The 22,683-nt window shown below is 39.9% G+C and overlaps 1 protein-coding gene across 2 annotated transcripts; it reads left to right on the forward strand.

Annotated features, from left to right (window-relative positions):
• The first annotated feature begins 12 nt into the window (after window positions 1-12).
• Window positions 13-7,638, forward strand: ATP23 (ATP23 metallopeptidase and ATP synthase assembly factor homolog). 2 transcript variants are annotated; one of them, XM_038154359.1, is made up of 6 exons: window positions 13-218; window positions 1,535-1,580; window positions 1,684-1,765; window positions 2,046-2,183; window positions 4,541-4,624; window positions 5,554-7,638. In XM_038154359.1, exons 1-6 carry the CDS (start codon window positions 35-37, stop codon window positions 5,755-5,757), a joined length of 738 nt encoding a protein of 245 aa, XP_038010287.1. In that variant the 5' UTR covers window positions 13-34; the 3' UTR covers window positions 5,758-7,638. The 2 variants fall into 2 exon arrangements, with proteins under 2 accessions (XP_038010287.1, XP_038010288.1); XM_038154360.1 differs by having other exon boundaries at window positions 36-218; window positions 1,482-1,580.
• Window positions 7,639-22,683: the final 15,045 nt, after the last annotated feature.

The raw sequence follows: 22,683 nt of genomic DNA on the forward strand, positions 1-22,683 counted from the left end.
GGCCCCCGGCAGGCGCGGCACCGCACGGCCGGACATGGGGCAGGGGGAGGCTGATTCTCCGCCAGCGGTAGAGAAGAAAGGGGCGGAGGAGGAGGAGGAGGATTTCGGCTACCGGCTCTTCCCGGACCGGAATAAGAAGCCGCAGAGCTTCTTGGTCCGCAGCCTCTTCACCTTCCACAACAAGTGTCAGCTGATGCTAAGGCTGACCCTGGAAACGAGTAAGCGCTCCCCTGTCCTCCCGCGGGCCCGGCCGCGGCGCAGGAGAGGTGCCAGGCGGAGCCCGGGCCGGCCGCGGCCGCTTGCGGCGGTGACCTTGTGCCGCGGGTCCCGGTGCGGGCCCTGCCCTCCTGCCGCAGCACCCCCGCGGCGGCCGGACTGGGCCCGAGCCGGTGGCGGGGCGGGGCCGCTGATTTAGCAACACGCTGATTTTGGTTAAGAAAAAATACTATTTAGAAAGTTGCTGAGAGAGGCTTTTTTCTTATAAGAAGATTTTCTTGTACTTCTTTTTTTTTTTTTTTCCTGAGAAACTGAGATGATTTGTCAATGTCTGTGCGTTCGTGGCCCTTGCACTGCTTGATGGACTGTGAGTGTTGACAGCAAACGATGGTCACTATAGACCGCTCTATTTATGTCTGTTGGTAATAAAATAATGTCAGGAATTACTTGATTCCTGAACAGCTTTTACGCTGTATTCTGGGCTACATCAAAAAGACTGAATCGCAGAATAATGAGGTTGGAAAAGACCTCTAAGATCATCAACCTAAAGACCATGGCCAGCAGGTCAAGGGAGGTCATTCTCCCCCTCTGTTCTGATCTCCTGGGACCCCGCCTGTAGTACTGCAGCCAGGTCTAGTGCCCCCAACATAAGAAGAAGATGGAACTGTTGGAGTGAGTCCAGAGCAGGGCTGTCAAGTTGGTAAAGGGGCTGGAGCACCTCCTCCCCTACAAAGACAGGCTGAGAAAGTTGGGGCTGTTCAGCCTGCAGAAGAGAAGGCTGCATGGAAACCTCAGAGCAACCTTCCAGTGTCTGAAGGGGCGTACATGGAAGCCAGACAGAGACTCCTCATCCAGAATTGCAGTGATAGGACAAGGAATTATGAGTTCAAACTGCAACAGGGCAAATTTAGGCTAGATATACAGAAGAAATTTTTTACTGTGAGGGTGGTGAGGCACTGGGACAGTTGCCCAGAGAAGCTGTGGTTGCACCATCTGGGTGTGTTCCAAGGCCTAGTTAGATGGGACCCTGAGGAGCCTGGTCGAGTGGAAGGTGTCCTTGCCCAAGGCAGGGGGATTGGGACTAGTTTATCTCTAAGGTGCCTTCTAACTCAAACTGTTCTATGATTCTATTATCACATAGTCTGATTTGTAACAGATGCCAGTTGCATTGCAATAGGATTAAATACTACAAAGTATAAATTTGTGTGTATAGAGCTTTTATTATTTGATTTTTTTCCTTGATTGTCTTTATATTTTGTTTATAGATGATTTTCAAAACTTTTGTCTAGAGAAATTGATTGCAGCAATGTTTTTCTAGATCCATATGCTCGACTTCTCCTTGAGGCTCTGAAGCAATCTGGTTGGTATGTAAACTAATTTGTCTTGTTCTGTGTAGTAACGTCACTGGGATAAGTAGTGACTGAAGTTTTTCAAGTCCTTTTCTGTGACTTTGTTTGGGCCTTTCAGCACTGTCTTCAATGACCGGCATTTTTCTTGTGAAAACTGTGATGGCTGTGTCAGTGGAGGTTTTGATGCTGCCACATCTCAGGTAGGTGCTGGACACAGTACCTTTTCAAAGGACTGCAATTTTTTTAATGTTTTGTTGCTAGGATTAAAGCTACCAATACTGACACGTGAGTTAATCACGGAAGCAAGATAAATGAAAGATGTTCCATGGCATTGGAGCTAGTACGCTTCAGTATGATAAGGCTGTTAATGTTGAAAAGCATCAATCCAAGGACCCTAAATGCTCTCAGTGGTGTGTCTCTGAGAAGTAAGGGAGGTGTTGAAACTTAATGAAAAGACTACCTATGTCTCTTCTTCTGCAGATTGTTCTGTGTCAGAACAACATTCGCCAACAATCCCATATGAACCGGGTGGTCGCACATGAATTGATTCATGCATTTGATCACTGCCGTGCACATGTTGACTGGTTTAAAAATGTCAAACACTTAGCATGTTCAGAGGTAAGTTAAAATGCTTCTAATGTTGTCATTTTATTAATTATTGCTGGTTATTAGGGTTACTTTGTGTTATATGGTCTGTTACACACAATTAATTTGTTTTAATCCTGTTAATACATTTTGTCCTTTCTGTCAGGTCAACCTACATAGTTTTGTTCACAAAACAAATACTTAGTTTTCCCAAATACTAGTAAGTTAATGTCGTACTAGGTAAAATGTGATCACTGTGAAGAACCACTGTAAGAAGTGGTTATTGACAAATAAGAGAGTTGTTAGAAGTGAAAACACATTCACACATTAATCAATTGCTTATAGAGTTCTTTTTATTCCATGCAAGTCATGGTATGTTGGGTAGTTATCACAGTAACCTTGGTTTTGTTTAGGTTTTTTTGATTAACAGCAAACTTGTCTTTTCCTGTAGCATTCATTTTTTGAGCAATTGTGGTATTGCTGCTAGTACACTGTAGTTATGAATCTATCACCTTTGGATGAGGTTCTGAGCAACCTGGTCTAGTGGAAGGTGTCCCTGCTCATGGCAGGGAGATAAGAACTTGATGATCTTTAAGGCCCCTTACAACCCAAACCATTCTATGATTCTGTAGTTTCAGAGGACATTTGAGTATTAAAGGCCTTAACACTTGACACTTTAGGAAATTAAATGGAGCACAGGCTGGGAGGAATTCCTCTTGTGTATGTGACACAGGTGTTGTGTGTATGAATCTGCATGCTTTTATTTGATTTCTGATGCAGTCCATATAATTTTGTCACAGAAAAGTTTATCCCAGGCTCAGCTTCACTTTTTCATTTCTGATTCTTCTATCTTCCCTGCCAAGTGGCACAGGGAACCAGGGAATATGAGCTGTGGTCAGTTCATAACACTTTGTCTCTGCTGCTCCTTCATCCTTGCACTCTTTCCCTGGTTCAGCTTGAGGGCCTTCCCACAAAATACAGTCCTTCAAGAGCTGCTTCAACATGAGTCTTTCCCTTGGGCTGCTGTTCTTCAAGACCTGCTCCAACTTGAGTTCTTTCCACAGCATACAGTCTTTCAAGAATACTCCAGCATTGGTCCCCCAAGGCCCACAGTTCCTGACAGAAAATATACTCCTGCATGGGCTCTCTATGGAGTGCTGCTTTTATCGGGGCATATTTATCTCTCGTGTCATGATGTCTTCCTTGGACTGCAGCGTGGATATCTGCTCTACTTTGTTCCTTCACAGACTGCAGGGAGACAACCTCTGTCTCCATGGTCTCCTCTGATGCCTGCAGCAGCTCCTCCCCATCTTTCCTCAATGACTGTGCGGCCGTTTCCCTCACATTTTCATCACTCCTCTGTCTCACAGCTGCCCTGTAGGTTTTTTTATCCTTTCTTGAATGTGTCATCACAGAGATATAACCAGCACCACTAATGGTGGGTCTGTTGTAAAACCACTTAAAACAGTCTCTGTCTTACATAGGCTCAGCCACTTCTCCAGTCTCACAGAAGGCACCCTGGGAAGCCCCTCACTGCCAACATTTTGCCATGTAAACTCAATACAATAATTCTTAATTATTAACTATCATATACTTTATTTTTTTTTTGTCCAAGCATTTCCACAGTGCGGAATAAAGCATGCAAACCTCAAACATAAATTTTATATAAATCAAGATTGTGCATGTTCTTGCTCTTGTCAGGATTATTTGTTCACTTCAGGTCTTTTGATTACTTAATTATATGGTATTTACATTTTTTGTTGACAACTTTTTTAATTCTTACTTTTTCATATTTTCCATGCATTTATTTTCACTCTGGCTTAATTACAGGAAATCAGGATTTATTTACATTTCCTAACAGACTGTGTAGGGTATAAAATATTTAGCAGACAAAAGAAATTCTAGTGTACAGGTCAAGAAAGTTAAGCTAAAACATACGTGCTCATTTAAATGTAGCTTTTTGCAAAACAGATGGGTTATTGCACTTCTGGTATTGCATCTGTAGTCTTTGAAAGGTATCTGCCTTTCTTCCTGACTGCTGTAACAGATTGTGATATAGATTGGGGAGAATATTACTTTCCATGTTATTCTAGGAGTTCATCTATATACATACACATACATATAATCTCTACTGCTCATTTATTTAAATTTTAGGGATGTGTGAGAGCTAGTTCCTGGGGAAACTTGAAGGTTGTTGTAGTTCACTGAGGCTGAGATGGATGTAAAAGGTATGGTAGTAACAGGTACTTAAGAAGTTTAAGTGGCCTCGGGAATATCCTCTACCAACAGTCCTCAGAAATATACTGAAGAAAAGTGTTTGTTACAATTTCTTTGACTTTGTATTTTCATGTGTTTCTCTGATCTTGTGATTTTTTTATTTTTCTCAATAGATTCGAGCTGCTAATCTCAGTGGAGACTGTACTTTGATGAATGAAATAGCCAGGTTTAAATTTGGATTGAAAGGGCACCATCAGGTAAAAACTGTGGCTATTAAAATCTGATTATTTGTTATGTTACCTACTTGGTCTTGGCCTTCTGAGCTTTCATAGCTGAAAACTTTAGAAAAAGAAATAGATGCCATGGAGTTGCTGTTTCCTCTTAATTAACCCTTAATTATCGATGTTAGGTTTTTTTTTCCCACCTTATTATTATTATTGGAGTGAAATCCCTGAACATTTACTCATGTTTTAAACCATTACCACTGACAATGGATGGCTAACAAAACCAAACAAAAAGGAGGGCTTGCAGGAAATGTAGTGAAAATACCTTATCCAATTTAAGTAGGTGACACTCCTAAACAGTCATAGAAAACTGAAGGAAGCAAAATGAGAAGATTTCTAAATAATCATGTGTATTAAGTCTTACAGGAATTATTTTTGTGAATAGTAACGAAGTCTACAGATTGAGACGCAAGTAGTTGCTCATGTTAGAGTGGCAGTTAGTTTATAGATGATGTTTACATATTTTTTGGTCTTTTGGTAAACAAACTGTAAGAAAAAGTTACCATTAAGAGAAGTATCAAAATGAAGGTCAGTAGAGAAGTCATTCCTTTGTTTTACAGCATTTCAGTTTGTAAAGAAACTTAACTGGTATTTGTGTCTGTTTCTTTCTGACTTTCTTTTGTGTCCAGGTCAAGTTTTACAAATACTTAATACCTACAAAAATGCCAAATTGTATTTTAATTCCTATTCTGAGGAATTTCTTTTAATTTTTTAATTGTTTATGTGTACATGGAAAACTAAATCACATAGTTTACACGTGATGGAACTAAATGTACTTTATTGCTTACTACAGGCACTGTTTGACTCTTCTTTCATACAAAATTGTTGCCTAAATAATAGGAGTTAATACTTGACAAAATCTGGAAAAAGTTACACTAATAATGACTTTTTTTTCACTTTAGACTTGTGTACGAGACAGAGCAATTCGTTCCATTCTGGCTGTTAGAAAAGTTAGCAAGGAAACGGCAGAAAAAGCTGTGGATGAAGTTTTTGATGCCTGCTTCAATGATTTGGAACCTTTTGGAAGAATCCCACACTGCAAGGCAGATGCAAAACGTGCTTACAGAGACTTTCAGAACAGAGATCGCTATACTGCTAATTTGTAAGGGTGTGCGGAAAGCCACATGAGAAATTACATTAATACCTGATTGTTCAGTAACATCTGGAGTTATAGTCTATGCCCACAGTGCTTGTGGAAAGGGCAAATCTATCAAACGTATCAATTAATTTATTAGACATTTTTCATGAGCCAACTTCCGTGGAAGTAAGTGGTGTAAATGAACAAGACTAAAAATGGTGCTTCCTCACCTGTTATTCCAGAAAGATAATTTAGTATGCCAAATGACTTGTCAAATACAATTCAATGTGCTTTTAATTTTTTCACTCTGACTGGGACTTGGTTTCTGAAAATTTTGTTGTCAATGAATAAATATTTCCATAAAATCTTCACTTTTTCCCTGTCTTCGATACACAGTAATGAACTTGATGATCTTCATCAATTTATTTTAAAAGATTGGCACCTGAACTACAGCTCTATGCCCTAGATTTAATAACTATGGCTAAACCCAAAATTTAGTAACTGCCACATTTGCTTTTGAGCACCTCCTGAAATTCTTGGGTGGTTCTCATTTCCAGTGGTGGGAAAGCTTTTGTGACTTGAATCCTTTATGCCCTAAACATGCTGCTCATGTCCTCATTGTCTTTGGTATTGGAGGACTGGGTATGATGATCAGTGTTGCCTTCTCCAGTTCTGTGTTCCAAAATGTTTTGTGACCACAGGACTGTCAATGTATGAATCTTTTTCAGGCAATGCATAATTTGACTGTGGGGGCAGCAGACTCTGGTGAGACTTGAGCTGCAGTGAGGCACTGAACTGCTCAGGAAGGGAAATGTCAGCACATGCACCAATTTCAAGTGCCTGACATGCTGAAAGGAGGAGGTAATCTCAAGTACCTCCAGAATTTGGCAGCCTTTGGCAGGGCCCTTGTTGGACTGTAGACTTGGGTTCCAGCAATCCATCTGTTTATTTCACATGCCTACACCGTTTTGGGTATGACCATCATTCTGTAATTTCCTCCTGGGAAGTATTCAGTCATGTGATAAGTCTCCAGCCCACTGGTCCTGTTTCTAAAGTGTCACTCAGGAACAAGGTGCCTGAAGATGACAACTGTGTGTTGCCTTTTCCTGATCAGCAGCAAACACTTTGAGAAGATTAAAACCTAAGTACAATCCTCACAAAGGACAAAGCAGAACACACAAAAAGTGCCTGAGAGAGCTGATCAAGCCTGAATTGCCTGAGTTCTGTTTGTGTTGGACTATGTGTGAGTTGCATTTATTTCCAGGTGTAGCATAATTCTTGCCTACAGGAACCATTGCTTCGGGGGCCAAGCATTGATGTAGATCCCTCAGAAAGTCATCTCGGTTGTACTGGAGGAAATTTGGTCTTGACTAATCTTCTTTCAGAAATTCTTTACAGAATTTCAAATGGAGATTTCATAATCTTATTTTCCTGGAGTAATTCATCAGTGACTGATGATCTCATGGCTGAATATCTGAACAGAAAATAATGGGTATAATAACCTATGGAGAAAATTACACATTGAATTCTAGGCTTCCCATTATCCATGTAGTCTCTATAGAAATTTGCAGTTTCCAAAATCTTCTGAGGATCTGAGATGCCTTGAAATCAGCACAATAGTATGTGTTAATATTCCCTTAACCTTTACTGTTCTTAAAGTCACTGTTTTAGTCAGTATGATGTATGATGCTGGGTTTTTTGTAGTTCTGACATACATTCTGGCAGATAATGCCTTCCCTTCATTACACCTTATTAACCAAAGTTCTGCTTTAATGAATGTATGTGTGTTTGCATTTATATTTTATTTTGACCAATACATAGTTTGACCATATACATTTGTCTTTTATCTGGGATAAGCTTTATGAAGTCTACTTAGAAATGAAAAATATAGCAATAAAAACTAGAAAATTCAAGCCTAAAAGCTGCTCTTTTTTTAACATTTTTGATAAGCGAACATAATGAAAATCTTGGAAAGTATTCCAGAGATATCTGCAAGAAATATTGCTAATAAAGAGGATATTGAGCTATAGAAAGACACAATTCTTAACATATATATGGGTGTCACTATGAAACAGTTGGGAGACCATCTTGGGCACTGTAATCACAAAATGTTTGATTTTGCATTTCTTGGAGAAGTAAGGAGGGGACTCAGCAGAACTGCTACCTTGGACTTCCAGAGGGCAGACTTCATCCTGTTTAGGAGCTTGGTTGGCAGGGTACCTTGGGAGGCAGGCCTGAAGGGCAAAGGCGTCCAAGAAGGCTGGACATTCTTCAAGAAGGAAAATTGTCAAGGGTCTGGAGCAGGCCAGACTGACTGAACAGAGAATTTTGGCTGGAAATCAGGGAAAACAGGAGAGTTAGAAGGGCCAGGCCTCTCAGGAGGACTACAAGGATGTCATGAGGTTTTGCAGTGAGCAAATTAGAAGGGCCAAAGCCCAGCTAGAACTTCATCTGGCTATTGCATAAAATAGCCAATAAAAGTGTTTCAATCAATACCTTTGTGACAAAAGGAGGGCTAAGGAGACTCTTGATGCTTTATCAGATGGGAGGGGAAACACAGTAACAATGAGGAAAAGACCAAGGTACTCAATGCCTTTTTTGCTTTAGTCTTTAGTAGTAAGACCAGCTGTTCTCTGAGAACCCAGCCCCTGACCTGGGAGACAGGGGCAGGGAGCAGAATGAAGCCCTCATAATCTGAGGGGAAATGGTCAATGACCTGCTACACCACTTAGACAGACACAAGTCCCTGGGATTGGATGGGATCCAACCAGGGATACTGAGGGAGCAAGCAGAAGGGCTCACATCTTCCATCCTTAATCAGTAGTCATGGCCTAATGGGAAGGTCACAATTGACTGGAGATTGGCAGATGTGATGCCCAGTTACAAGTAGGGTCGAAAGGATCCAGGAAACTAGAGGCCTGTGGGCCTTGCCTTTGGGGTGGGGAAGGACATGGAGCAGATCATCTTGAGTGCCGTAACGTGGCACATACAGGACAACCAGTGGTCAGGCCCAGCCTGATGGTTTATGAAGGGCAGGTCCCTCTTGACCAACCTGATCTCTTCCTGTGACAAAGTGACCTAGTGGATGCAGTCTACCTGGTCCTTGGTAAAGCCTTTGACTGTCTCACAATATTCTCCTGGAGAAACTGGTTGCTCTTGGCTTGGATGGGTGCACTGTTCAGTTGGTTAAAAACTGGCTGGGTGGCTGGACCCAGAGAGTTGTATGAATGGTGCTACATCCAGTTGGCTGTGGGTCATTCGTGATGTTCCCCAAGGTTCAGTATTGGGGCCAGTCCAGTGTAATATCTTTCTTTGATGATCTGGATGAGGGGATCAAGTGCACCCTCAGCAAGTTTGCAGATGACACCAAGCTGGGCGGCAGTGTTGATTCACTGGAGGGTAGGAAGGCTCTGTGGAGGGATCTAGTCAGGCTGGATTGATGAGTCGAGGTCAACGGTATGAGGTTAATCAAGGCAAAGAGCCAGGTCCTGCTCGTGGGTCACAACAACCCTGTGCAGCGCTACAGGCAGGGGGGAGAGTGTCTGGAAAGGTGCACCTGGGGCTGTTGGTTGACAGTTGTCTGAACATGACCCAGTGTGTGCCCAGGTGGCCAAGAGGGTTAATGGCATCCTGGCATGTATCAGAAATAGTGAGGCCAGCAGGACCAGGGCAATGGTCATCCCATTATACTCAGCACTGGTGAGGCCACACCTTGAATCCTGTGCTCAGTTTTGAGACCCTCACTTCAAGTGCTGGAGCATAGTCAGGAAAGGGAAATAGGGCTGATCAAGTATCTACAGCACAAGTCATATAAAAAGCAGTGGAAGAAATTTGGGTTCTTTATCATGAAGAAAAGGGGGCCTGGGGGAAACTTTGTCTTTCTCTATGTCTACCTGAAAGCAGATTGTAGCCAGGTGGGGCTTGGTCTCTTTTCCCAAACAAGTGACAAGACAAGAGTAAACAACCTCAAGTTGTGCCAGGAGAGGTTTGGATTGGATATTAGGAGATACTTCTTAATGGAAATGGTTGTCAAGCATTGGAACAGGCTGTCCAGGGCAATGGTTGAGTCACCATCCCTGAAAGTATTTAGAAGACATGTTTCGTGGTGGACTTGGCATTGTTACAATGTCACTAGAAAGCAATCAGGACAGTCTAATGGGCTTCTTCTCATTCCCTGAGGAAAGGGGGTACAATAATTACATGGAACTTTGCCCACAGTGTTTATCAATTTGAGCAATCATTTCATTGCTTCAGGTGCAATTTTAACCTGCATTCTTTTTTCTCATCGAAACTGAGGTTAAAAAAAAAAACGAGTAAAAACTCCATGCAAATATTAAAAATTTGTGAATCAAATAAGCAGCAGAGGGAGCTGAAGGACTGTGAAACAGCATGCTGCTTATGGAACATCAGCTGCAGACTATACACAGCTGTTCTTCAGTGAGCTATTCACTCTTGGTTAAAATTTCTGTTTTAATCAAACTTGCATAACTTTAATATTAAAAGAGGTTCAAATTAAAACTATATTTCAATTCCTTTTTTTTTTTCCTGTTTCTGAAGAATATTTGCTTCCTTTAGAAGAACACTTCAGAATATGTATGGAAATACTTCTGCCATCTGTGCTGTTTTGGAGTGTGATTGTGTTCACAGGGACACTTAGATAAATGCTGGGATGCATGTGTCAGACCAAAAGGTTAAGCTGTAAAGACCCATCATTGGTAATCACAATTATGAAATTACATTAGCTTAATTCCTTATTCCTCATGCCTGAATTTTCAGAATATTATAATTTTTTCTCTTAAATCGGAAAGATTTTCAAGTTTTGAACAAAAGACAAGAGCATCGTTGTACAAATAGTAAAGATACATAATTTTACACAGAAGAATAGTTTAATAAAGAGCCTTCAGTTATTTTATTTCTGCTAGAGAGGAAGTGCTAGCTGTGACATACATCACTCAATAGCTGCTTGGTAGAATTCTTTTAAAGTTTGTAGCACCTAGCTCTCAATTGCTTGGATGTATGTCAGTTACCCCAGGAGCCTTCATATATTGATTGTAGTTTTTTAAAACTGTTTTAGACACTGTAGCAATTATAAGTGAAAACAACAAAAATCATCAGTAAACCGAAAAATCCAACTCTGAAATACAGAAAAGTTCAGAAATTCTCAGGGCATGGCCAAGGAGTCTTATTGCTTGCTAGATTTGAAGAATTCAGCACCGAGAGGTTATTATCCTATGGAAATCCACCCAAATTACCTAATAAACATTCATCCTTTAGCCTGCCTGTATGCCTGATTAAAAGGAAAACTAGAAAACAAAGATTTACTCGGGTTTTTTTCATTTGTTTGGTTAGTTTGGGTGGTTTATTTTGTTGGTTTGATTTTGGTTTTTTGGGGTTTTTTTGTTGGTTTTTGAGGGATTTTTGATGTTGTAGTTGTAGCTCTTTAATAGGTCATGAGAAAATAATTCAGAGCTTAGGAGAGAATTAAACCATTACTTTCACTTTTCTCAAGAAAAAGATGAAAGGAGGAAAAAGGAGGAGGAGATGAAAGTCAGGAAAAGAAGAAGGGCACACACAAAGCACTCTGTGCTGCTGAGTAAGGAACCAATTTATGAAGAGAGATCTTGGTTTGAGCCCCCATTCTAAGCAAAAAGTTCTGAAGTGCTCGCTGGTTTTACACCCATGTTCTCCACTCTCAGAGATCTGCTGGGCAAAGGGCTGTAAACAAGGCAGGCTGTGTAGCAGCTGGGCAGCATGCTGGCTGCAGGGCCAACAGGAAGCCTCCAGTATCCAGGCACATGGGTCAATTCCCCTCTCTCCTTCCAAGTGCAAAGGGAAGCCCTTAGGGACACCTTTCCTATTCCCAGAATGTTTCACAGTTCAATGATTCTTTCATCTCCATTTCTTGTCCTGCTGTTTTCTCCTTGTTTGAGGGAATTACTTCTCCATGAACACATTACACCCGTTCCTCTTTCCTACTCAAATTCTTTCTATGCATCTCTAGCATGAAAGAGTGTTTAAAGGTTGATTAAAGAATTGCCAGCAAAGGCATCAGTAAGAACAGGTTTAATATAAAAGTGGCAGCATGACAAAATTTGTTGGCAAGGTTTAATCTACTACTTACTAGATGGTTAAGGCACACAGAGGAAAAGCAACAAAAAAAAAAATCCAGAGCCAATCAATCCAAACCCTAAGGGCCCAATAGCACTTAACAGCATTTAAATTTGATAGTACTTAAACTTAACAACATTTCACCTAATTTACTTCATAATTTAAACAATTTGGCAAAGAATTCATATAGGATTTACTATATCACAACAGTAATTTACTTACAGGCCTAACTTCCTTACAAATCTAAAGTACTTAAGAATCCAAGAGAGCAGCATTTCTCCCACATTTGATATGCATGCTTGCATGCACACAGACATAAAGAGTCTGTACCAGGTAACTATGAAAAATTACCCTTGAAGGTAGTGGAATACTTGCTTCAGATGCCTTTTTGTCCTGTCAGTGGGTGAAGGGTTGTCACCCTTTACCCACTGACAGTGGGTCACCTGTCAGTGGGTGAATAGATCTGACACCCCCACTCGGGGAGTGGGGGTGTCAGATCTATTGTCATTTGGCAATCCTTGAGTACAGCAAACCTGAGAGTTTGCTGGCTCTGAGAGGTGTTCTGCTCAGAGAGAGGTTGCTGGTCACAGCCTGCTGTGACAGGACAGCTCAAAGGGTCTCATTTTAAACTACTGTTTATAGGGCCATAAGACAGTCAGCTTTAGTCATACCAATGTTTCTTCTTGGCTGCACTTCAGATTAGGAACTTTCTTTGAAAGTATGAGAACAAAAATATCATTCCACTTGGGTTGTTATTCAGGCAAAAAAAGCTTCCAAGGTTGTTAAAAAATGAGGGGAGGAGCTCATTAGGCAGCACAAGTGCCTGGGAGCAGATGGTATTTCTGATAAGCTCAACAGTTGCCCAGCCCAGGTGCTGTTGGTCAGGGCCAAGGCTTGACAAGCATTTCTCAGAACATATTGAGGCCTGGAGATGGGGGGATGCACCATCACACTTTGCATGTGCAAGTAAAGGATGGCCTTTCTTCTTTTCCTTTCATTAGTTACCTCCTCCTTCTCCGGCTGTGCATCTCCAACGTACACAAGGGAGAGGATAAATGACATTTTATCTGGGGAACGAATCTGCTGTTACACGTGTGAGAACAAGGGGCATTTCTTCCAAGTGTCCTCTTTTAATTTCTACCTCCTAATGCCACAGCACTGGATTCTACTCTGATAGCTTCAGCCTGGTCTGGTGGGAGCCAGCTGGGAGCTCCCAGGATCAGACTGTGAGTGAGTAGTTGAATCCCCTTCCCCAGGTCCTATTTTACAGAGCTTCCTTCTCACCTCTGGTTGTATGCCCATGATATACCAAATAAACCTGGGTACCTGTAGGCATCTTGACTGTGTCTCTGCCACTCCTCCTGTGCCCCAGCTCCTGCTGCTGTCCTCCTCTGCTCCTCAGCTGCCCTCACACTTCCTGCATCCATGCCAAACTGCTGTTGGTGCCAGCTGGTGTCTCACCACATTTTAGTCTCTTGATTTGACACTTTACTGGAATGCACTTGGGAAATCATTGGGGAATATGTTTCTTTACCATAGGAACCATGGCAGGGGATGGGGATTACCTGTCAGACCTCATGCTGATACTGAATTGAATTTCTGTCAGGGCTGAATATTCATTCATGGGAACTGGAGCATTCCTTAGTATCACAGAATATATATTACCCTCAGGTTTCACGCCTTCTGCCTTAGACCTTCTGGTACGAGGAATAGGAGACTAATTACCTGTAGGACTGGGAATACAAGAAAAGAAGGTCGCAGGTACCTATTTCCATCTTGAAGCATTTTCTGACTGCTGAGTAAGAGCAGACTTAAAAGGACAACTTTAATATAACAATCCTTTCTTGTTCTTTGGATTCCTCCAGTAGACTGAATTTTTCTGCCAGCCACTAACTGAAGTGGACTGGATATTATGTCAACTCTGGTTCCTGCATATTTCTACTTACTCCATGCAAAGAAAAGACACCAAAGGTGTCCCTTTCCTTCTCTTTACAATACCCATATTCTGACATAATATTCCCCAAGAGGTGACAAATCTAGGTTCAAACCTTTAAGACTTCTGCTCAGAAATAAAGAGATGCTCTGTGTTTCAGACACATGGGCTCAGGAAACCTTCCTGAGTTCAGTCAATGAACCTTGGATAGCTGCGTCTTTGATGCAGTTAAGCTTTTAGAAATCTTACTGTTCACAGGCCTTTTCAAATGCCTGTCTCATAGAAAATGCACTTTTCTGAAGATATTTTCAAGAAATTTGCTAACTCCATTCAGTGAAGGCTGAGCATGTAACTTCTACACTGCATATATCACCATGAAGTAAGGCATCTACTGTTATGTGCAGTGCTACAGTCTTAACATAAGGAAAAAATTAAATTTTAACACTTTCTTTACATTTCTCTTAGATTTCATCTTAGAAAGTATTATGTTTAGGAAGGGTTAGTATTAGTTTAGTTACTTACTGTCTTGGCACATTGGCCTTTGTAGATATTTTTTTGAGACACGTAACTGTCACCATTCATGACAGGCTTAATGTAAGCAATCTAACTCCAATCCAAATGCTGGCATAAAAGGCAACAGATCTGGTCCCAGAGGTTGGGTGTTGGAAAATAGATGGTTCCATGTTGTCCAAGGGTGACTGAGGAACCTGTGGATTAACTTTAAGAAAACACTAGGATAATAGGTTTTCCTATTCAAAAGCACCCTTCTCTTTGATGACCCTCTTTCTTGCTTCTTCAAGAGTCTTGGACATGCTCCTTATCTCCTGAGAGTCTCATCAAACTGCTGTCCACTCTCTCCATTCCCTTCAGCAGCAGTGGCTGTGGCAGCTATCCATCTTCAGGCATATTTCCTGAGAAATTCTTAAAGTAGTGCTTAGAGTAATCTCCCTCTTGTGCAATCTTTGTTGCAACACTGGAGATTTCTGTGGAAACCAGCATCTCTATAGTTATGTTAACAGCTGTGTAGAAGTCTTTTAGAGATCTAGGTTTTGTCAAAATTTCTTCTGATATGTTTTAAGTGGGGATTTTGGTGCTGTTTTTCTTTGTTTGTTTGTTCTGTTTTTGTTTTTGTTTTGTTTATTTGTTTGTTCAGGGGATTGTTTGTTTTTGTGGGTGTTTGGTTTTTTTTAACCGAACCCTTGTCCTCTTCATCTGTAGCCTCATAAAGAAAACTCTACAGGAATGGGTGAGAGAAGGGACTAAATTACTTATTTCTGGCCTTGTAAACTGTGCCAGTGAAAAAACCCAAACCTTTTCACTGCCTCTATTTCTCCTCTTCAGGAATCCTACTTTCAAGATGTGAATGTCAGACTCTCAGGGACACAGACTCTTTTACGCAGCTCTGGAAGTTCTAATCAGTAAAGCACTTAAGAACTTACTTACATTTAATCCTGTCATTTTTACAGACTTATCATTTGTTGCCTTGTGAACCACAGCACTCAGCACCTTGGAGAACAGTGCATCAAGTGCATCAAGTGCACTTGAACTTGCTCAGTGAGCTATTGCATGTATGGTCCTCTCAAAACACAAAAGGAAGGTCATTAAATCGATGTGACACACTTCCTAAGTAGTATGTTAACTTCAGTGGTGTCTTTGCATTTCCATTTAAAATGTTATTGTCTGCCTGCTGAGACTCCTTCTGCTTTATAGCAGCCATATCTTGTACTAAAGTGAACTTTACAGTGTATTGTTAAAAACCTTTCACACCACAGGCTGCTGGTATTCAATGGTGAATGGTAAGATTCATGTGTGTAATTAGTCAAGTTTTGAAGCATTTGTGCCTTCTTTGGCATGAAAACTACTCTACAAATGTAAGATCATTATGACTGTGGCTTGTCTCCTTGGAGAGAGAGAAAAACATGATTAGTCTAAAAAATTCTAGCAACATCCTATTAAGGCCCTAGGTTTTGTTCATTCAAGTCACAAATTTCTCAACAGAAGTGGAAATAATAGGATACTGATGGCAAATTGGTTTTTTTCACATCATGACTATAAATAAGTTACCTAAGCCAACTTTTCTAACCCAACTTCTGTATAAAAGTTTGCACCTAAGTTCAATAGAAGAATGATGCAGAGTGACTATTGTCCCTTATAACTGTTCTTTGATTAATACTTAGATCCCATAACTTATAGTAACAAACATTTCACACAGATTCAGAGCTACAAAGAAGGCAGATACATAACTTTAAATTGTAAAACCTACATCCAGGGCAGAAGGGAGATCACTAGTAGGGCAAGAGCCATGCTTATAATAAGGCAACGTATGTGCAGAAATGCTTTTGTCTTCTAACCAAAGTTTTGCTTCTGATATATTCATACTCCTCCTTGTATCCTCCTTTCTTGTTTTCTTCCTCCCCATAAATTTAATATTTACAATGCTATATTTGTGAAGGTAGAATTTTATGAAGCAAGAGAGATTTTAGATGAGACAGTTGAGTAAAATTAGGTGAGCTACCCAGAGAACTGAAGCAATAAAAGGTGCTTTAGGTGACTAGACACATTGCATCCCAGAAGCCAAAATTCATTTTCACTAACCATTTATTGAAAAATATCAAACAGAAAACTATCTGCATACCAAAGTACATATTTTATCACTTGTGAGTATATAAAACACTTAGATGCAAGTATTGGTGGGGTGCTGAATTCTCTGATCTTGCAATGAAATAATCAGAGTCACACCCTGCTTACTGCCATAGACCAAGGACAGGGTGGGACTTCAGGAGGTACTCACCACATTTGTTGTCAGTGCTGTCCTTTCCCTGTAATTTCACATTCCTTCCATAAAGGGGAGAATGGGCCACAGAGATTTGGTTCTTCACCTGAATATTTTCCTATTTTTAACTGTTTTTTGAGATTGAGGTATATAGGTTAGCTGGGGATTTGGCCTACAATATGATAAAGCATGTGTAGCTACTGTCAGAATTCCCTCCTAAAAAGCACATTACAGATTTGTTGTTGTGTAGTAATATAATAATATAATAAACATTTATTATATAATAAACAGAGCTGTTTGTAATAAACAGATCTGGAAATCTGTTTTCCTTCTCTTTAAGACAATTGCATGTTTGCTTAATTTTTCCTTTTTCTTTACTGATCCTGCATCTGAATGGTTAACAACTCAGAGCTTTTAAATTTCTCCCAACATCTACACATTAGTAAGATCAAAGCAATAGCATGATGAAAAACAAATTGAGAACCAAAAGAACTCCATGTACTAATGAAAAATATACCTTATGTTTGTCTATTTTCTAAAATCAAAATTATACATCAGTGATATGTCTAATTGAATGTCACAATACTAGTAATTGTGCTGTCTATGAAAGAAATTTGTTCCAAAGTCAAAGTGTCACCTTGCTGTCAAGTAATCCCATAGATTACCATAAACAGGGCTAGCAAAATTGTCTTGTGACTGAAAAGATATGTGATGTGAATCCCAGTCATTACCAAAGACATGACTTCCATTGTAATTATCTGCCTAACACAACAGCTTCCTTCTGCCAGCTCTTGCTTACCTGCTGCCACACAAACTCATTAACATTTCCGTTGATGCAATACCATTTGTACAGTTAACCTTTGTGCAAAGTGGGGGCATTTCTTCATTATGATGGATTCTGCAATATCACAACAACTTGCATTGAGGATTATATTTTTCTTTTCTTCATTTATGGTTAAATTAGAAATTAGTCTAACACCTGGGTTCCATTACACTGAGCTGCCTTGTCATCTGTGGAAAATGCAATTTGGTTTACAGGTAGCTTCTGTGTTCTCCATCCAAGAAGGGATTACTGCTGTTGCTCAAAGTGACTTTTAAAGGCAGATAAATTCTTGCATGTTTCAACCGGTTTTTGATGGAAAATAAAAAAGTATTTTTCAAAGTAAATTAAATAATTATTGTTCCATTTTTAGATATCAGACTTCAGAAACTACAAATCTTTTCCTATACCTGGACTTTTAACAAAAATGTTACAATTACTTTTCTACATGATTTTAGGTTAAAGATTGGCTTTATTTCAATATTTCAAATTCATAGTAACAATCTTAAGCTTTGGGCTTCTTTTTCATGGTCTGCAAGCATGGCCTCTTTTTTGCATTTGTTGGACTGTTGTAAACCGTAAATGCTTTTTACAACACCTATAGAACAATTTCCACAAGTAATTACTTGATCTGTGTAAATTTAGATTAGAATTTTAATTGCCTGTTTTAAGATTGAAAGTAAATACATTTTTTTAATTAACCAGTGCTGAGAAATATAGAGTGGTTTAGTGCTAGACAGAAGAACACATTTCAGGTGTTGGGTGGATCTGTAGAGCTTTTTGCATTTAGTTTAGGTGATATATTTTATATTTCATCTAGCAATTTAATGAAGATTACTCATCTGATATTTGAATGATCTCTATACTTCTCACAGTGACACAGTTTGTGAAGCGGAAGGTGAACATGCTGCTAATTTTACATTTGTAAGTTCTCTGCCTCACATGGAATAGATGCTGAGCTTTCTTGCTGATCATGTCTCTTCCTCTCCTGAGAACTCAGACTCTTTAACTCCTCCTATTCTTCCCACCATCCCATTCCTAAAACCTGCTTAATTCCATTTTCTGTCCTATTTCTGCCTCACATCAGTTTCTTTTTAATTCTTTCCCAAGGTTGCCTGGCTTATGTGTATTCCCTTTACTGTGCAAATTTCTAGTCCCAGTTGATGCAGCAGCAGGGAGGCAGGTCTCTCACAGACTCATAATCAGAGATAGAGGAGGACTCCAGGCAGCAACTGGGTGTGTTAGGTCAGGATGTGTTCTGCACACTGATCAGAAGAGCTCTGCAAAAATCCAGACTCTGAAAATTCACCAGACAATAATTCAGTAGGGGAATTTGATACAATGTAGAGTGCTCAGAAGCAACCACCACCTCACAAAATGAAATAAGTTCTGGGGGTTTCTCATGAAGTATGGTGTAGTTGCAAAACATATACTTTGGGACTTTGTAGACCTGCAATACAGTGTTGGCATTGTTTGTGTCTGGCTACAGACTTTGAAATGAGTTTGCAAGGCCCAGAACAGAGGTGCATTAGACTTGCCCTCTCTGAACAGAGGTGCATTAGACTTGCCCTCTCTGAACTGTTGTTGTTTTACTTGCGTTGGCTTTAACACTTTTGAATTTTTCTATATCACCACATGGTTGCCACTAATTCATTCTACTTTCCTTTAACCTTGTAAAGTATTAAATCACAGTTTTATTAATATAGCAATAATAAGCAGTTGTTCCATGTAGAATGATACATTTATAGCTACCATGAATATGTAGTATACAGAAATACCAGCCTGGTGAGATAGCAAAGGCATCAAGAATTGGAAATGCAGAACGCAGAACAGAGGAGGGCAGATGTGATTATAAATGGGCACAGGCTGACACTGGGGCTGCTTATGACACAGGGCTGTAAACAACTCACCAGTGGTCAAGTAAAGGAAGCAACACCTGGAACTGCTTTTAGGGGTATCCCCATTTTTTAGGGATAACAAAGAGAACAGATAATTTAGTACATTACACAGGTAAAAGGTGCTGTATATACTTAATTTGGTCATAATGTGAAGCTTCAGATCATTGGAGAAAAAAGAAAGGGTAAAAACATATTATCAAATATATAAAAATGTTCTCAGGTCTATCACTTATTGAGAAAGAAGATACCACCAATATGAACATCATATTCCTACTAGTGAAATACTCCAGATACTGACACTAATCATTGCCCATCACTGCTGCCAGGCTGAAGCCACTGACTGCAGGATCTGCATTAGTGAGGAGAGGGCATGTGTAACACTAGGAACAGGGGTAGAAACCAAGCATATGACAAGATTACTATTCTTTATTAATCTTGTTACTATTATTACAACAGAGACTTTTCCCCATTAAAAAAGTAATAATCAGATCTAAACTGGAAAAATTTTTCTTGGATTGCACTGTTGTCATTTTGAGCAAATTCATGACTTTCATGCAAGATGTATTTTCCCTTTGCTTGTTGAAAAAATCTGGAACATAGCAAGAATAATCACCGGAAATGGAAAAAAGACCACAGGCAGAATCCAAGGAAGTAAAGAGGGTTTGTTTCCTTATTTCTGTAGCATTCTAAACTGTCAGAAGCCAGTCCACAGACCAGCTTCAAGTGGAATGAGAGGGTTTTTTTCTGTGGGCTGGTCACTGGAACAGATTGCCTGAAGATGTCATGTACCTTCCCTGGAAGTGTTGAATGGATAGGACTTTGGATAGGACTTTGAGCAACCTGGTTTAATGCAAGGTGTCCCTGCTTATGCCAGAGGGCTGGAACTGGGTGATCTCTAAGGTCTCTTTCAACCGAACCATTCCATGATTCTATGATTTGCTGTGGAACACAACACTGTCATTAACCTATTCTCTATCAATCAACCATAACTTCACTGGGACCATGTATCTTCCTTCAAAACCATACTCATGTCAACATCTGAAATCAAAGGAAATTACCTGACTTTAAGTTTCTCAAAATCAGGCCTATTATATGATCTCAGGTTATTCATACTCCCAGGAAAGGAGCATTTTGTCTTTTGTGTAACAGAGTAAATGTCTCAAGTGTGTGGTTGCTCTCAGCTAGAAAATGACTACAGACTAACACAACTGCTAGAAATTCTTCAATATGAGCTTTAGGATATCTTTGAAACATTGTAAAAGGGACATATTCACTTTAACATTTTCAAATAAATGAGACAGAAACAGAAGAAGGAATGTTTTGTGTGCTATATTTATACGAAAACAAGAAATGTATCTTATTTCCTGTGTAATAAGATTCCTAATGTGGAAAGCTTTCAAGACCTTCCTGAGCTTTTGCAGCTAGAGAGGGAATTAGATATATTCAGTGCCTGAAAAATTCGCCTTTAGGAGTACAGTAATATCATTTCCCAGTGAAAATAAACAAAAAAGACTCATAGGTGAAAAGGAATCCTAATTGATTCTGATTATGCAAAAAAGTAAAGTAGATTAATAAAGAGAAAGACATAGAAACATTTTATTGCACAAAGAGTTTGAAACATTTTATGATTATGGGTGCAAGGGTTGAACCAGATGGCATACATTTTAAATAGGCACTACAGCAACATGTCAAATATGTCCATATTTGCATATACTTTATGTTAAAAACATGCCAGCACTGTCTTATATATTCAGAGCCTAGCAAGTGGAAGTCAAAGAGGTCACCTGTGCAGCTGGTGCAGGTAATGGAATTCCCATCAGGCAGATTTAGAAACTCTAAAGAAATGTGCTAAACACAATGCTCCATCTGTTTCTAAACTATTGAGACAAGCATGCAATTTGCATGCTTTAAAAAATAGATATTATAATTTTAGTATGTTATTTTATGTGTGCTCTAATACATTTCAATATGCATCACCTGTTTGGAGAACAAACATGCACATAAATACCTATGCCATGTATACCATTGTTTTGGAGTTTGCCACACTGGTTTTGCTCCTGATTTAAAAAAAAAATTATAATCATAATGCTTAACTTAACAAAGCAAATACTGAGAAATATTTTATGGCCATATTGTGCCAGGTGGCTGTTACTATGATCTGTCTAAGAGTGAACACTAAGTAAACTGATAAAATCAATCTGAGAAGGAGGGATAATGAGGATGAATATTGTAAGACAAATACTCGTGAAAAACATACTAGGTCAGATTCCTTTCTTAGACAGGCATGAAGATCTTTAGCTGGATGCTATGCAGTAATTTTGCCACAGAACAGAATTGATAGCAATGATTCTAGTATCTACTTTTTCTCTAAAGCAAGAGCCCTGCACACAGGACTTTGTACTGTACAGTAATTACTGCAATGCAATTTTAAAGTGTCCTGCCTGTAACTTTACAATGATCCTACCCAGGTTACCTCAGAAGCAGATGAGGGAATACACACCTGCTAATGTTGCTGATTTTGGCAGTAGCTGACTGCTTTTATGTCTCACCTCCTAGTCTCCTATCAGCGTTAGCCCTTTCCTTGGGGATTTCTGAGTGCCCTCAAACAGAAACAGGACAAATGACAGCTGTCTGTGTCCAGGTCATCTAAATTTTGCATGCTTGATTAGTCCAATTGACTACCCTTGGGTAGGCATTTGCTTTCTGAACATGTTGACCTCTGTGTAGGTGTTGCAGAGACTGTCTGCTCACACATTGTGGATCTGCTAAAACTGTTCTTAACTAGATTTTTTAGACATACCCTGAATAGCTGCGCAGAGCACCCACACAGCTCTCAGGATGTCCCTGCTTATTCAAGCTTTGAGTTCTGTAACAAATTGGAGAGAAAGTGGAAAAATTCATGCCATAATGATATGATGCAATTTCATCCCATTTTCTACTCCAGTCTTTTCCCTCGTTAATATGTTAAATAACAGGGTATTGCAGTTAACACCAGATTTTAGTGTGATATGCTTATTTGAAAGATATTTGTGGGTCTACATAGATAATAAAAGGCTTGCACCATCAGGTCTGCAAGATGCACACACCAAACTCTGAACCCTCAGTTTTCAGGAGTAGCTCAGCTTGGAGCCTGGAGATGTTAAGGATGCTGATGGAGGAACAGGATCTGAGAGAACTCTGAGGTACAGCTATTAACATCTGTTCTGTGGTAGGGGATTTCTGTAAAATATTGAGTGGGAAGCACCATCCAAGCTGGCTCACTAAGGAAATATGACTTACGGGTACATGCTGCCAGTGTGACTGTCCATGGATCCATCCTATCCATTTCCCATGCTCCCCAAATGTGCAGGGAGGAAGAACTGAGAGTACCAGAAGTGTCTACGTTTGGATGGGTGACAGGTATTGCACTGAAGGTATTGCAC

This window comes from Motacilla alba, chromosome 1A (assembly GCF_015832195.1).
Source record: "Motacilla alba alba isolate MOTALB_02 chromosome 1A, Motacilla_alba_V1.0_pri, whole genome shotgun sequence".
In the NCBI taxonomy this organism is placed as follows: Eukaryota; Metazoa; Chordata; class Aves; order Passeriformes; family Motacillidae; genus Motacilla; species Motacilla alba.